The sequence below is a fragment of the Bombina bombina genome, chromosome 2 (genome assembly GCF_027579735.1).
Source record: "Bombina bombina isolate aBomBom1 chromosome 2, aBomBom1.pri, whole genome shotgun sequence".
In the NCBI taxonomy this organism is placed as follows: Eukaryota; Metazoa; Chordata; class Amphibia; order Anura; family Bombinatoridae; genus Bombina; species Bombina bombina.
Window position 1 is genome coordinate 1,093,932,889 of NC_069500.1, and position 17,495 is coordinate 1,093,950,383.

General features: G+C 38.8%; 1 protein-coding gene across 2 annotated transcripts in view; it reads right to left on the reverse strand.

Annotated features, from left to right (window-relative positions):
* Positions 1–17,495, reverse strand: part of LRBA (LPS responsive beige-like anchor protein) — a 1,331,662-nt gene that overhangs the window by 78,556 nt on the left and 1,235,611 nt on the right. For both annotated transcript variants that reach the window (XM_053703733.1, XM_053703731.1), the window contains exons 42-43: positions 12,147–12,302; positions 5,740–5,907 (exon numbers count right to left, since the gene is read on the reverse strand). In XM_053703733.1, coding sequence (XP_053559708.1) covers positions 5,740–5,907; positions 12,147–12,302 — 324 coding nt within the window. The remainder of the gene's footprint in view (positions 1–5,739; positions 5,908–12,146; positions 12,303–17,495) is intronic.

Here is a 17,495-nt window from a genome sequence, read left to right on the forward strand (position 1 = left end):
GTTCCATGGGAATCCTTTAGATTCACACCAACAGATATATTTTTTCCATATTTTATGGTAAATTTTTCTAGTTACAGGCTTTCTAGCCTGAATCAGAGTATCTATTACAGAATCTGAAAACCCACGCTTTGATAAAATCAAGCGTTCAATCTCCAAGCCGTCAGTTGGAGGGAAACCAGATTCGGATGTTCGAATGGACCCTGAACAAGAAGGTCCTGTCTCAAAGGTAGCTTCCATGGTGGAGCCGATGACATATTCACCAGGTCTGCATACCAAGTCCTGCGTGGCCACGCAGGAGCTATCAAGATCACCGAGGCCCTCTCCTGATTGATCCTGGCTACCAGCCTGGGGATGAGAGGAAACGGTGGGAATACATAAGCTAGGTTGAAGGTCCAAGGTGCTACTAGTGCATCTACTAGAGTCGCCTTGGGATCCCTGGATCTGGACCCGTAGCAAGGAACCTTGAAGTTCTGACGAGACGCCATCAGATCCATGTCTGGAATGCCCCATAATTGAGTTATTTGGGCAAAGATTTCCGGATGGAGTTCCCACTCCCCCGGATGGAATGTCTGACGACTCAGAAAATCCGCTTCCCAATTTTCCACTCCTGGGATGTGGATCGCAGACAAGTGGCAGGAGTGATCCTCCGCCCATTGAATTATCTTGGTCACTTCTTTCATCGCCAGGGAACTCCTTGTTCCCCCCTGATGATTGATATATGCAACGGTCGTCATGTTGTCTGACTGAAACCTTATGAATTTGGCCTTTGCTAGTTGAGGCCAAGCTCTGAGAGCATTGAATATCGCTCTCAGTTCCAGAATGTTTATCGGGAGAAGAGACTCTTCCCGAGACCATAGACCCTGAGCTTTCAGGGATTCCCAGACCGCGCCCCAGCCCACTAGGCTGGCGTCGGTCGTGACAATGACCCACTCTGGTCTGCGGAAGCTCATTCCCTGTGACAGATTGTCCAGGGTCAGCCACCAACGGAGTGAATCTCTGGTCTTTTGATCTACTTGAATCGTCGGAGACAAGTCTGTATAATCCCCATTCCACTGTCTGAGCATGCACAGTTGTAATGGTCTTAGATGAATTCGTGCAAAAGGAACTATGTCCATTGTTGCAACCATCAATCCTATTACTTCCATGCAGTGCGCTATGGAAGGACGAGGAACAGAATGAAGTACTTGACAAGAGCTTAGAAGTTTTGATTTTCTGACCTCTGTCAGAAAAATCCTCATTTCTAAGGAATCTATTATTGTTCCCAAGAAGGGAACTCTTGTTGACGGGGACAGAGAACTTTTTTCTTTGTTCACCTTCCATCCGTGAGATCTGAGAAAGGCTAGGACGATGTCCGTATGAGCCTTTGCTTTTGACGGGGACGACGCTTGAATCAGGATGTCGTCCAAGTAAGGTACTACTGCAATGCCCCTTGGTCTTAGAACCGCTAGAAGGGAACCTAGTACCTTTGTGAAAATCCTTGGAGCAGTGGCTAATCCGAATGGAAGTGCCACAAACTGGTAATGCTTGTCCAGAAAAGCGAACCTTAGGAACTGATGATGTTCCTTGTGGATAGGAATATGTAGGTACGCATCCTTTAAATCCACGGTAGTCATAAATTGATTTTCCTGGATAGTAGGTAGGATCGTTCGAATAGTTTCCATTTTGAACGATGGTACCCTGAGAAATTTGTTTAGGATCTTTAGATCCAAAATTGGTCTGAATGTTCCCTCTTTTTTGGGAACTATGAACAGATTGGAATAAAATCCCATTCCTTGTTCTCTTATTGGAACTGGATGTATCACTCCCATCTTTAACAGGTCTTCTACACAATGTAAGAATGCCTGTCTCTTTATTTGGTTTGAAGATAATTGAGACCTGTGGAACCTTCCCCTTGGGGGTAGTTCCTTGAATTCCAGGAGATAACCTTGAGAAACTATTTCTAGCGCCCAAGGATCCTGAACATCTCTTGCCCAAGCCTGAGCAAAGAGAGAAAGTCTGCCCCCCACTAGATCCGGTCCCGGATCGGGGGCTATCCCTTCATGCTGTTTTGGTAGCAGTGGTAGGCTTCTTGGCCTGCTTACCCTTGTTCCAGCCTTGCATTGGTTTCCAGGCTGGTTTGGGTTGTGAAGTATTACCCTCTTGCTTAGAGGATACAGAATTAGAGACTGGTCCGTTTCTGCGAAAGGGACGAAAATTAGGCTTATTTTTAGCCTTAAAAGACCTATCCTGTGGGAGGGCGTGGCCCTTTCCCCCAGTGATGTCTGAAATAATCTCTTTCAAATCAGGTCCAAATAATGTTTTACCTTTGAAAGGAATGTTAAGCAATTTTGTCTTGGAAGACACATCCGCTGACCAAGACTTTAGCCAAAGCGCTCTGCGCGCCACGATAGCAAACCCTGAATTTTTCGCCGCTAATCTAGCTAATTGCAAAGCGGCATCTAAAACAAAAGAGTTAGCCAATTTAAGTGCTTGAACTCTGTCCATAACCTCCTCATACGAAGATTCTTTACTGAGCGATTTTTCTAGTTCCTCGAACCAGAAACACGCTGCCGTAGTGACAGGAACAATGCATGAAATTGGTTGTAGAAGGTAACCTTGCTGTACAAAAATCTTTTTAAGCAAACCCTCTAATTTCTTATCCATAGGATCTTTGAAAGCACAACTATCTTCGATAGGAATAGTAGTGCGTTTGTTTAGAGTAGAAACCGCCCCCTCGACCTTGGGGACTGTCTGCCATAAGTCCTTTCTGGGGTCGACTATAGGAAATAATTTCTTAAATATAGGGGGGGGAACAAAAGGTATGCCGGGCCTTTCCCACTCTTTATTTACTATGTCCGCCACCCGCTTGGGTATAGGAAAAGTGTCGGGGGGCACCGGAACCTCTAGGAACTTGTCCATCTTACATAATGACCAAATTGTCACAATCATCCAGAGTAGATAACACCTCCTTAAGCAGTGCGCGGAGATGTTCTAATTTAAATTTCAATGTCACAACATCAGGTTCAGCTTGATGAGAAATTTTTCCTGAATCTGAAATTTCTCCATCAGACAAAACCTCCCTCATGGCCCCTTGAGATTGGTGTGAGGGTATGTCAGAACAGTTATCATCAGCGTCCTCTTGCTCTTCAGTGTTTAAAACAGAGCAATCGCGCTTTCTCTGATAAGTAGGCATTTTGGATAAAAGATTTGCTATGGAGTTATCCATTACAGCCGTTAATTGTTGCATGGTAATAAGTATTGGCGCACTAGATGTACTAGGGGCCTCCTGTGTGGGCATAACTGGTGTAGACACAGTAGGGGATGATGTAGTATCATGTTTACTCCCCTCATTTGAGGAATCATCTTGGGCAATAGCATTATCTGTGGCATTACTGTCCTTACTTTGTTTGGACACTATGGCACAATTATCACATAAATTTAAATGAGGAGACACATTGGCTTTCATACATATAGAACATAGCTTATCTGATGGTACAGACATGTTAAACAGGCTTAAACTTGTCAACAAAGCACAAAAAAAAGTTTTAAAATAAAACCGTTACTGTCACTTTAAATTTCAAACTGAAAACACTTTATTACTGAATATGTGAAAAAGTATGAAGGAATTGTTCAAAATTCACCAAAATTTCACCACAGTGTCTTAAAGCATTAAAAGTATTGCACACCAAATTTCAGAGCTTTAACCCTTAAATTAACGGAACCGGAGCCGTTTTTACATTTAACCCCTATACAGTCCCAGCTATATGCTTTGCTGAGACCCAACCAAGCCCAGAGGGGAATACGATACCAAATGACGCCTTCTATAAGCTTTTTCAGTGATTCTTAGCTCCTGACACATGCATCTGCATGCCTTGCTCTCCAAAAACAACTGCGCATTAATGGCGTGAAAATGAGGCTCTGTCTATAACTAGAAAGGCCCCCATCTGAAAAAGGTGTCCAACACAGTGCCTGCCGTTTTTCTAAACGTTCCCCAAGATTATAATACCAATTATTAGTTAGAATCTGCATAATATGCCTAGTAAAGCAATCGTTTTAGCCCAGAAAAATGTCTACCAGTTTTTAAGCCCCTTTTTGAAGCCCTTTATTCTTTTATGTTTAACTAAGAAAATTGCTTACCGGTCCCCATGAGGGGAAATGACAGCCTTCCAGCATTACATGGTCTTGTTAGAAATATGGCTAGTCATACCTTAAGCAGAAAAGTCTGCTAACTGTTTCCCCCAACTGAAGTTACTTCATCTCAACAGTCCTGTGTGGAAACAGCAATCGATTTTAGTTACTGTCTGCTAAAATCATCTTCCTCTTACAAACAGAAATCTTCATCCTTTTCTGTTTCAGAGTAAATAGTACATACCAGCACTATTTTAAAATAACAAACACTTGATAGAAGAATAAAACTACATTTAAACACCAAAAAACTCTTAACCATCTCCGTGGAGATGTTGCCTGTGCAACGGCAAAGAGAATGACTGGGGTGGGCGGAGCCTAGGAGGGATCATGTGACCAGCTTTGCTGGGACTCTTTGCCATTTCCTGTTGGGGAAGAGAATATCCCACAAGTAAGGATGACGCCGTGGACCGGACACACCAATGTTGGAGAAATTCAAAATATAAAAAAAAAAAACTTAAAAGGAAAATGGATTGATATCCAATTACAAACCAACTGTACTAAATATGTTTACCCAAAACCATTCATGGCATAAATTTGTCATATTTTTTTAAACATTAAATCTACTGAATAGAAAAAAATAAAATATAAAAAGATTTAAAAAAAAAAACAACACAAGTTATTCCGGACTATCTTTAATTCAAATTTCAAGTCAAGCAGTTCAGTAAGTTTGTCGGTAAGCAAAAACATCTGATCAAACCTGATAGGAGTACAAAAAATAAAGAAAAACTGCTGTTCTTTCATGTTTAAAGGGACAAAAAAATGTTTTTCTTTCTTTGATGATTCAGATAGAACATACAATTTGAAACAACTTTCCAATGTACTTATATTATCAAATGTTCTTTGTTTTCTTGTTATCCTTTGTTGAAAAGCAGAACAATAATTCCAGGAGTGTGCATGTGTCTGCAGTATTATATAGCAGCAGTTTTGCAACCATGTTATACATTATCAAGAAGACTAGATGGCAGCACTATTTCCTATCATGTAGAGCTCCAGAAACGTGCATTCTACCTATCTAGATATCTCTTCCACAAACAACAACATGAGAACAAAGCAAATTTGATAATAGAAGTACATTGGAAACTTTTTTAAAATTGTATTCTCTATCTGAAAAAGTAAAGAATAAATTTGGGTTTCATGTCGCTTTAAATGAACAGATTTGAGCAATTTATATGTTGCAGTACTTCAGAGCTGTAGGTATTAAATAAAATGTATATAATAGATAAGAGGCTGCCCACTTCTGGTGCTGGGAAAGATAGTCATTCCAGCCTGAGGTGTGTTACGAAAACAGAACACTAGCAATATATAAAGCCATGTTACCATGGTTACTAAATGTAATAGTGCATACTCCAGTTACTATTTCTGAAATGCAACAAAAATTGTGTATTTGGGTTGGTTGTGAGATTTTCCAGCCTTTTTTTTTTTAGAGATACAACCAAGCATATGTGTGTTTTAGTGATAGATATACTGTAGCTCATAATAAAATGATATACAAGGATGTTTTCACATTATCCTAGTAGAAAAAAGGGGATAATAGTGTGTGATTATAATAGTAAAAAATAAATGTTTACTTACAGCTTGGATTGTCCCCAATGCCATTGCTTTTGCCATTCCAATACCAAAGTAGTAACGTTGCATCCCGCGATCCTGACAATATATAGCAGTCCCCTCCGATATAGGATTCTGATCGTGCCAAGCAAGTTACAACATCCCAATGTCCAAACACTACCTGAGTTAGTTTACCTGAAATATTAAACATAAAAAAGTTTTACAAATATTTTCAATTATGCTTCTTTCATATTGAAATTACAAATAGTCATTCATTTTACTGCAGTAGTTTTAGTTTTATATCAGCAACTGTAAATACTGCATGAGGAACCGCATTTCCATATAATGGTTGTCGGCATATTTTTTTTTTATTGTCAGGATATTTTAAATGAAATGCATTAGTGTTACAGATTAGTGTTACAGAGAAGAAAAAAATATCAAAATGTATCTGCATATTTCATTGGTTCATATGTACTAAATTGGTGTCTATGGAATAAAAAAATAAACAATTATGTTAATTTTATGTTTTGCAGATATAATAATTTTCCAAACAACTGGGCAATAGTTTTAATGTATTTTTTTGTTTGCTTGTTTTATATGAGTAACTGTGGCATAGCATATCAATACTGCATGAGATGCTTCGCTTTCAAGTAATTTAGGTTTAGTGTATTTCTTATTGACTAGGGATGGGCAAATGCTTTGCAAAATTAAAAAAATGAAACTAATTTTAACACATTCGTTAGTTCAAATTTTTAATGTTTGCAACATTCTAACATTTGTTTAATGTAATAGTATTTCCAATGAATTCTTTAAATGTAATATTCAATTTTAATTTTTTAAAAATTAAATTCGAATTATGCAATATTCAAATTAAAAAAATTAGAATTGAGGTAATAATCGAATTATGCAATATTCTAAATAGAAACATTCAAATTGATATATTTGTATCTATTATGCATCAATTTACTAAATTCCCTAACGCATGAACTACTGAACTTCAGAATAGTATTTGTTAAATTGAATGTTACATTCAAAATTATGAACATTCGAAAACTAAACTAAAATTCGAAAAATGGAAATAATCTATTACTGAATTTTAATGGAACAAATTACACTTTCAGCACATTTGCCCATCCCTATTATTTACATGATATTTCACTTGAAATGTATCTGTGCAGCATATAACAAAATCCTCTATATATGTTCTTGCAGTGCACAAAATAAATATCTATAGAATTAAAACAAAATAGCTGTTCCCAACAGTCTTCTATGTTTCAGATTTCTAGTAATACCAGACACGCACATGATAGAGGTATTTTTTATTATGAAAAAAAAAAAGGAGCAGGCACTAGGATTTCCCTTTTTGACAGAGCACATTTTCTTGTTACATGTTTTATTTGACAGCACTGTTGCAAATAAAAAGAAATAAAAAAGAAAAAGGAAAACAGACGCAGGCCCCGAGCAAAGGGCCGTCTGAAAATAATTCCCACTGCCAGGAGACGGTTTATGATGCCTTTTCTGTATTGGCTCTGCTACGAGAAAAATGATTTACTCCGCAAGAATTTCCTGTTACAAGTGAAAAAACAAAACAGGGAATGCTAAAAAGAAAAAGGCCCCCTTTTCATAAGTGATAAAATATAATTGAGTAGAACACTTATAGTAATGTGCTGCTATACATTACATTAAGGTCACAATTTTATCCAGGTTTTTAAGCTCAGAAAATAGAAATAGAAGTAGTATTTTCTCTCAAAGTGATCTCTAAGGAAGGTAAGTTGCCTGTAAAAAAATATAAAATATAGTATGGGAGAAAAACTGTTTTTTTTACAAAAAATAAAAACACAGAGATCATTAAACAATCAGAAACACACGGTAGGATTTCATTTCTAACAGCTTTCCTGAGAGGTGTTAATCCTGTGTCCCACATGTCAGAACGAATAGAGAAGCCCCTTAAAAACTACATTTACAAAAAAAAGTAATGCTTCACACGTTAACCATTATATATACACATTAACCCTTGCAATACTGAGATAAAACGCCTGGTTAGTGATTAAGAGAGCAGAACAGATACTTTCTTTTTCCCTGGAGCTTAATGGGAGTTGAAGTTAACAGCTATAGCTAAGCCCAGATGGTTCATTATTACTATATGAATATACCTGAAAAAATATTGCCCATCTAAATATAAGAAACTAATTCTATGTATCTAACAGAAAGAAAACATGTAAAACGTGTGAAAAAACGTCTGACTTCCTGTAGAAATAATATATAAGGTGACTGGTTATGTTTTACAGTTTGTGAGCATTAAAAAGTAGTATTAACATATGCATTGTACTAATATAAATAGTTGTTCAAATAATCACTGTAAAAAAATGCATAATAAAAATTACAACTGCAAAATCATAGAAATACTAATTTTCTATCCTAAAAAAATAATATCTTCAAGGGAAATGTAGAAAAAATAACTATTATAATTAATAAAAAAACACTATGCACATTTTTTATTAAATATTTAATACTGTGTATAGAGAGATTTTGTTTCTTTCATTTATTTAATAATTATTAAATCTTACTATAAAAAAAAGATGCATCTCTTGGGTCAATTTACTTATTACTTTTAGCTGATTAATTTCACAATATACTTGTTTCTGCAGTGTAATCCTAACCTGTCCGGTTAGGTCACACAGCTAAATAGGGGCTGTATAAAGAGTGCAGTTCTGTATCTGCTTAGTGCGGCTTCATTTGCTGCACAGTTTAACGTTTCAAACTATAACATAAATAGTATGGGTAGGTATTTGGGCTCCTTCATGTCCCATATTTCAGTTGTGTGCTTTAAAGGGACAGTAAAGTCAAAATGAAACATTTGAGATTCAGATTTCTAGTTTTATTATAGCTTCAAGTTTGCTTTGTTCCTTTGATATCCTTTGCTGAAGAATAAAGCTAGGTAGGCTTTTGAGAGCTTAGGAGAGTGCATGTGTCTTTATCTTTCTATTGGAGCAGTGTTTCCAGGTATTTTAAACATTCCTATAAAGATTGTTGCAGACACTGCTGACAGATGGCTAAAGACACGTGCACACTCCTAAAAAATAACCTACTTTTAAAAAAAGGATACCAAAAGAACTAAGCAAAATTGATAATAGAAATATATTAAAGTTGTTTAAAAATTAATGCTTTCTACAATCCAATTAATTTTGAATTTACTGTCCCTTTAAAATGTATGATCAAAAAGACTTACTAATAAAGAAAAATATTCTGAATCACAGTTTCATAAAAAATCTCTAAACCTAAATTCATAATTAGCCTTTGTCTAATCTAACCAGAGTAATAGTGAGTCATACCTTTGAAAATTATAATCCTGAAATGTATATTTAGAGCATATCAAATAATGACTGCTCTGTGGGTGTCCTAACCTCTAAATGATACTAATCAGGCTTCTCATTTGGTATAACATGGTGTAGATTTGTATGGCATGAGTTATCATACCTATGTCATGATTAATTATAACCATATAGGTAATCGGTATATTATTATTATTATTATTATCAGGTATTTGTAGAGCGCCAACAGATTCCGCATCCTCATCTACAATTTCTCCTTTTTATCATTTGATTGGTCAAAAGGATTCTACCCTTTGTAATGACACCGTGTTGCTCTCACAACATGAGAATACTTTCTTCATAGATGTTCTACAAGAAACTTTAGGGAGCAGTTTTACAATTGCTGGAACCTTTTGACATTGCACCTTGTCTAATGGACTTTTAGCTAGTTTGTGTCTGGTAATTTAAGCTAGTTGTGGACAAATACTTATATTGATACAACAGGAGATGTATTATTCTCCTTCTTTTAGTAACTAGAAAGTTGCTTTATACACAATACATTGTGAAAAAGCCCAGGATTACAGTGACTTTTCCTTGACAATACGGTTTTCTGCTATTATCTTTGTCATGGTAACAGGCGACCACTTACATTAGAAGTTCAGTTCCTATTAGGATGAAAGGTTATGTGTCTAGGTCTCTTTGTGGCACCAAAGATAGGCTAACTGGATTAGTTATCTGGTTAATGGGATATGAAACTCAAAAGGTTTCTTTCATGATTCAGACAGAGCATGCCATTTTAAACAACTTTCTATTTTACTTTTATTATTAATTTTCCTTTAAATGATTATTTAGAATCTTAAATATATTACCCCCTTTCCTTTGATTAACCATTCCCTCCTTTCTGTCTCCCTTCCACACCTATTTCTTCCCACTCCCTCAGTTCCATACTGTTATGGTTTGAATGTGTTCCTATTTGCTATACAGTATATTATAAATGAAAACATGAGGTTTCTTACTTTTGCCACTTTGATGACATGACCTAGACTAGAACAATAAAACCACCATGTACAATCGGAGTAGCAATATGGGACTTGTAGGCTGCTTCAGGTATGATTTTAGCACGTGTCTGTACTGACCCAATTGGCAAAAAACGGCCTAATCCAACATCAAATTTAGATTGTTCTGTCGAGAGTCTTGTTGTAAAGTGCTATTGTTTTTACTTGCTCAGGTGAAGTCACGTGTTTTCAGCTATCTGTAAGCAGCCTGTGCTCTTTGCCTTTTTAACATGCTTGGCCTCCTCCTAGTTGAGTGACCTGTCTAGTCATTACCTTTAATTACCTGCTGCCCATTACCTGTATATACTGTTCTACTGGCGACAACCTGCATAAAATTTCTTATATATATGTTTTTTTTGCTACAGAACAACATGTCAGCTAAGTCTTACAGATTTGAAAACCAAATAACATGTTTTCTACTGCACTTCGTTTTAAATAACCACACTTGCAGGAGCTAAATCTGTGCTTTAGTCCACAGACAACAATGCTACCCATTGTTTTGCAGTTGTTAGCTGATAAATCCTCTTAGGGACAGACATGTAGCAGAGCTAGCCTTCTTAAGTCAGCATGGTGCATTTCAAGTTCTGAAAATTGCTCAATTTTCAAAAACTAAGTTAGATGAAAGGGGGAAAAATAAATACAGTATATTGCAAAGTTGTGTCATTATACATAACTAAACATTTTATAAAAAAAAATCTCAGTGTGTTTATTGTCCCTTTAAAGGGACATGATACCCAAATGTTGATGCATTTGAATGTGATGCAGCACAGCTGTAAAAAGCTGACTAGAAAATCTCACTTGAACATCTCTGAGGTAAAATATCTTCCTTTTTTACATAATTTCATATATACTCACAACCGCTGTAAATAGACTGAAGACAGTTAATCAGGATGCTAGTCCAATGACTTGCAAGGGAGAGTGCATCTGGCATGTGCAGGCACAGTCATGCTATTTTCCTATTCAGTCTAAGGAAGTTTACTATGAAATCTCACAAGATTTCAGTGAAATCTCGTGGTATCACAGCAATGCAAAGCATGACTTCAGCACTGATTGGCTATTTTTTTAACTTACATCTGAACAGTAGCTGAAGTTTAACTGTTCATAGTGCACATACTCTGTTGAGCAGAAGAAAATGTGAGCTAAAATATCTTCCCTTTTTACAGAGATGTCTGCTTTTTACAGTTTTGCTGCATCACTTTCAAGTGGTTTAGCATATAAGTATTATTTCCCTTTAACTGTATTTGTGATCATAAAATCTATGATTTAACGTTATCTTAAAAAAAGCTCATCGAAAGCGGTGTCTGATGAGCAAAATGGGAATGGATTTGAATTTTTAGAACAAATAAAATAAATATTTCTATAGCTGCCCATTTTTAGTGTTGGAGGAATCATTAAAAGGGACATTTTAATAGAAAAAATATATGGTCTAAATCATTAGAACATATTTTTGCAATAATTACCCGAAGTTACTATAGATCCCATGTATTAAAAGGCGTGTGGACGACTCCTTAACTTGAGAAGCTGTCTGCACGCCTTTGCTGCATACAGGTAGCGGATCTGTTTGTCCGCTGGTCCGTATGCATCATTACACGCTCCAATGAGTGTGTAATGCCCAACCCTTCACTTCTGCAAACAATCTCGCTTCGCTGCTTCGTAAATGGAGCCCTATGTCTTTAACTCTCACAAAAGGGGTTAAGCACACAGGTGAAGGTCTGCTCGGGAGCTGCGAGCATTACAGCAACAGAGCAGATCACAACTGATTAGCAGCTATGAGTGACAACTGCTTCTGTTTGACTCACAGAACGTGTTCTGCTCAGGAGCTGCAGTGCTTGTGGCTCCAAAGCAGGACTTTACTTTTCTGGGAGTTAAACACATAATAAGCTTGATTCAGTTAAGACAAATTATATGGTCTAATGGTTCAGAACATATGTTTGCATAAGTATGTCCCTTTAATTTAAAAGTAATAATTTCCAATTATGCTCCCTCAAACTAATTTAAGAACATGTTCTTACAACAGATAATGGCAAAATGATTATGAACAATACAAGTGCTTAATTAATTAATGTACCTGTGTCTGTTGAATATACACGGAAACTTTTGTCCCAAAATCCACAGACTAAGATAAAACGATTGTCTGCTGTAATCACAAAACACTGTGAATGGACCTGGATACTCTGATCTAGAAGGTCTGAGATCTGCCTCCTGTGCATTCCGGTGTTGCTGGCTGTAACAAAGGAAAAGAAACACAATTTTAAGATCTATATGGTGCCTAGGAACATATGCAAAATGTAAATCTCAGTGATCTGCCACTAAAGAAACTATAGTTTGGAAGCAGATAAAATAATATTTCACTGCTGAAAAAATACAGCTTGCTTCTACCAGTGTTTTAACCTGTTGATACCCAAACAGAATTAGCATAATTTTGCAGATACCGACTAATTTGCCTGACTTGCAGGTGCAAGATTGCCTGAAAGTTGGTAAATGTTAAAGCAGCACATTTCTTGGAAATATATTGCACAGCAAGGACGGAAACGGTTCCAGAGCAAGTCAGAAATTGTAACAGAAGACTTTTCTAATCCTTCCTCTACATCAAATTCCACTCAATTTCCAAACCAAGCCATCGGTAATAAAACACTCTTTGAAAAACAGCCACCTTTCCTTGGCTGAGGCTCATCAAGATGTCTCATATGAAAAGCTTGTCTCTTAAGAAATGCTTCAGAGTTCCCAGAAGTCTGCAGCTCAGCAAATTCTGTATTACCATGTTTTAAAAACCTCTCCAACAAGAGAAGATAATTATTTTTTTTTAAATAAGGTTATATATATATATATATATATATATATATAGTGCATAGGTGGATGTAAAGCTGCATACACATATTGCTACATTCATGTGAATTTATGCAAAGGTTTATATATTTATAAATATTATATGCAAATATCAATAAGTTTTTAGATACTGAAGAAAAAAAAGAAAAGAAAACATAATTTATGCTTACCTGATAAATTCCTTTCTTCTGTAGTGTGATCAGTCCACGGGTCATCATTACTTCTGGGATATTACTCCTCCCCAACAGGAAGTGCAAGAGGATTCACCCAGCAGAGCTGCATATAGCTCCTCCCCTCTACGTCACTCCCAGTCATTCGACCAAGGACCAACGAGAAAGGAAAAGCCAAGGGTGAAGTGGTGACTGGAGTATAAATTAAAAAATATTTACCTGCCTTAAAAACAGGGCGGGCCGTGGACTGATCACACTACAGAAGAAAGGAATTTATATCAGGTAAGCATAAATTATGTTTTCTTCTGTTAAGTGTGATCAGTCCACGGGTCATCATTACTTCTGGGATACCAATACCAAAGCAAAAGTACACGGATGACGGGAGGGATAGGCAGGCTCTTTATACAGAAGGAACCACTGCCTGAAGAACCTTTCTCCCAAAAATAGCCTCCGATGAAGCAAAAGTGTCAAATTTGTAAAATTTGGAAAAAGTATGAAGCGAAGACCAAGTTGCAGCCTTGCAAATCTGCTCAACAGAGGCCTCATTCTTGAAGGCCCAAGTGGAAGCCACAGCTCTAGTAGAATGAGCTGTAATTCTTTCAGGAGGCTGCTGTCCAGCAGTCTCATAAGCTAAACGAATTATGCTACGAAGCCAAAAAGAAAGAGAGGTAGCAGAAGCTTTTTGACCTCTCCTCTGCCCAGAGTAAACGACAAACAGAGAAGACGTTTGTCGAAATTCCTTAGTTGCCTGTAAGTAAAATTTTAGAGCACGGACTACATCCAGGTTGTGCAGTAGACGTTCCTTCTTCGAAGAAGGATTTGGGCACAAGGAAGGAACAACAATCTCTTGATTGATATTCCTGTTAGTAACTACCTTAGGTAAGAACCCAGGTTTAGTACGCAGAACTACCTTATCCGAATGAAAAATCAAATAAGGAGAATCACAATGTAAGGCTGATAATTCAGAGACTCTTCGAGCCGAGGAAATAGCCATTAAAAATAGAACTTTCCAAGATAACAACTTTATATCAATGGAATGAAGGGGTTCAAACGGAACGCCCTGTAAAACATTAAGAACAAGGTTTAAACTCCATGGTGGAGCAACAGTTTTAAACACAGGCTTAATCCTGGCCAAAGCCTGACAAAAAGCCTGGACGTCAGGAACTTCTGACAGACGTTTGTGTAACAGAATGGACAGAGCTGAGATCTGTCCCTTTAATGAACTAGCAGATAAACCCTTTTCTAAACCTTCTTGTAGAAAAGACAATATCCTAGGAATCCTAACCTTACTCCAAGAGTAACCTTTGGATTCACACCAATATAGGTATTTACGCCATATCTTATGGTAAATCTTTCTGGTAACAGGCTTCCTAGCCTGTATTAAGGTATCAATAACCGACTCAGAAAACCCACGTCTTGATAAAATCAAGCGTTCAATTTCCAAGCAGTCAGCTTCAGAGAAGTTAGATTTTGATGTTTGAAGGGACCCTGTATCAGAAGGTCCTGTTTCAGAGGTAGAGACCAAGGTGGACAGGATGACATGTCCACCAGGTCTGCATACCAAGTCCTGCGTGGCCACGCAGGAGCTATTAGAATCACTGATGCTCTCTCTTGTTTGATTCTGGCAAAAAATCGAGGAAGCATCGGGAAGGGTGGAAACACGTAAGCCATCCTGAAGTCCCAAGGTGCTGTCAGGGCATCTATCAGGACTGCTCCTGGATCCCTCGATCTGGACCCGTAACGAGGAAGCTTGGCGTTCTGTCGAGACGCCATGAGATCTATCTCTGGTTTGCCCCAACGTCGAAGTATTTGGGCAAAGACCTCCGGATGGAGTTCCCACTCCCCCGGATGAAAAGTCTGACGACTTAAGAAATCCGCCTCCCAGTTCTCCACTCCCGGGATGTGGATTGCTGACAGGTGGCAAGAGTGAGACTCTGCCCAGCGAATTATCTTTGAAACTTCCATCATAGCTAGGGAGCTTCTTGTCCCTCCCTGATGGTTGATGTAAGCTACAGTCGTGATGTTGTCCGACTGAAACCTGATGAACCCCCGAGTTGTCAACTGGGGCCAAGCCAGGAGGGCATTGAGAACTGCTCTCAATTCCAGAATGTTTATTGGCAGGAGACTCTCCTCCTGACTCCATTGTCCCTGAGCCTTCAGAGAGTTCCAGACGGCACCCCAACCTAGAAGGCTGGCGTCTGTTGTTACAATTGTCCAGTCTGGTCTGCTGAATGGCATCCCCCTGGACAGATGTGGCCGAGAAAGCCACCATAGAAGAGAATTTCTGGTCTCTTGATCCAGATTCAGAGAAGGGGATAAGTCTGAGTAATCCTCAATTCCACTGACTTAGCATGCACAGTTGCAGTGGTCTGAGGTGTAAGCGTGCAAAGGGTACTATGTCCATTGCCGCTACCATTAAGCCGATTACCTCCATGCATTGAGCCACTGACGGGTGTTGAATGGAATGAAGGGTGCGGCAAGCACTTTGAAGTCTTGTTAGCCTGTCCTCTGTCAGGTAAATCTTCATTTCTACAGAATATATAAGAGTCCCCAGGAAGGGAACTCTTGTGAGTGGAACGAGTGAACTTTTCTTTTCGTTCACCTTCCATCCATGTGACCTTAGAAATGCCAGTACTAACTCTGTATGAGACTTGGCAGTTTGAAAGCTTGAAGCTTGAATCAGAATGTCGTCTAGGTATGGAGCTACCGAGATTCCCCGCGGTCTTAGTACCGCCAGAAGAGCACCCAGAACCTTTGTGAAGATTCTTGGAGCTGTAGCCAATCCGAATGGAAGAGCCACAAACTGGTAATGCCTGTCTAGGAAGGCAAACCTTAGGTACCGGTAATGAACTTTGTGAATCGGTATGTGAAGGTAGGCATCTTTTAAATCTACAGTGGTCATGTACTGACCCTCTTGGAACATAGGTAAAATTGTCCGAATAGTCTCCATCTTGAACGATGGAACTCTTAGGAATTTGTTTAGGATCTTTAAGTCCAGGATTGGTCTGAAAGTTCCCTCTTTTTTGGGAACCACAAACAGATTTGAGTAAAACCCCTGTCCCTGTTCCGATCGTGGAACAGGATGGATTACTCCCATTAACAAGAGCTCTTGTACGCAGCGTAGAAACGCCTCTTTCTTTGTCTGGATTGTTGACAACCTTGACAGATGAAATCTCTCTCTTGGAGGAGAGTATTTGAAGTCCAGAAGGTATCCCTGAGATATCTCTAGCGCCCAGGGATCCTGGACATCTCTTGCCCAAGCCTGGGCGAAGAGAGAAAGTCTGCCCCCCACTAGATCCGATCCCGGATCGGGGGCCCTCAATTCATGCTGTTTTAGGGGCAGCAGCAGGTTTCCTGGTCTGCTTGCCCTTGTTCCAGGACTGGTTAGGTTTCCAGCCTTGTCTGTAGCGAGCAACGGCTCCTTCCTGTTTTGGTGCAGAGGAAGTTGATGCTGCTCCAGCTTTGAAATTACGAAAGGAACGAAAATTAGACTGTCTAGCCTTAGCTTTGGCTTTGTCCTGAGGCAGGGCATGGCCTTTACCTCCTGTAATGTCAGCGATAATCTCTTTCAACCCGGGCCCGAATAAGGTCTGCCCTTTGAAAGGTATATTAAGCAATTTAGACTTAGAAGTAACATCAGCTGACCAGGATTTTAGCCACAGCGCCCTGCGTGCCTGAATGGCGAATCCTGAATTCTTCGCCGTAAGTTTAGTAAGATGTACTACGGCCTCCGAAATGAATGAATTAGCTAGTTTAAGGACTCTAAGCCTGTCCGTAATGTCGTCCAGAGTAGCTGAACTAATGTTCTCTTCCAGAGACTCAATCCAGAATGCCGCTGCAGCCGTGATCGGCGCAATGCATGCAAGGGGTTGCAATATAAAACCTTGTTGAACAAACATTTTCTTAAGGTAACCCTCTAATTTTTTATCCATTGGATCTGAAAAAGCACAGCTATCCTCCACCGGGATAGTGGTACGCTTAGCTAAAGTAGAAACTGCTCCCTCCACCTTAGGGACCGTTTGCCATAAGTCCCGTGTGGTGGCGTCTATTGGAAACATTTTTCTAAATATCGGAGGGGGTGAGAACGGCACACCGGGTCTATCCCACTCCTTAGTAACAATTTCAGTAAGTCTCTTAGGTATAGGAAAAACCTCAGTACTCGCCGGTACCGCAAAATATTTATCCAACCTACACATTTTCTCTGGTATTGCAACTGTGTTACAATCATTCAGAGCCGCTAACACCTCCCCTAGTAATACACGGAGGTTTTCCAGTTTAAATTTAAAATTTGAAATATCTGAATCCAGTCTGTTTGGATCAGAACCGTCACCCACAGAATGAAGTTCTCCGTCCTCATGTTCTGCCACCTGTGACGCAGTGTCTGACATGGCCCTAATATTATCAGCGCACTCTGTTCTCAC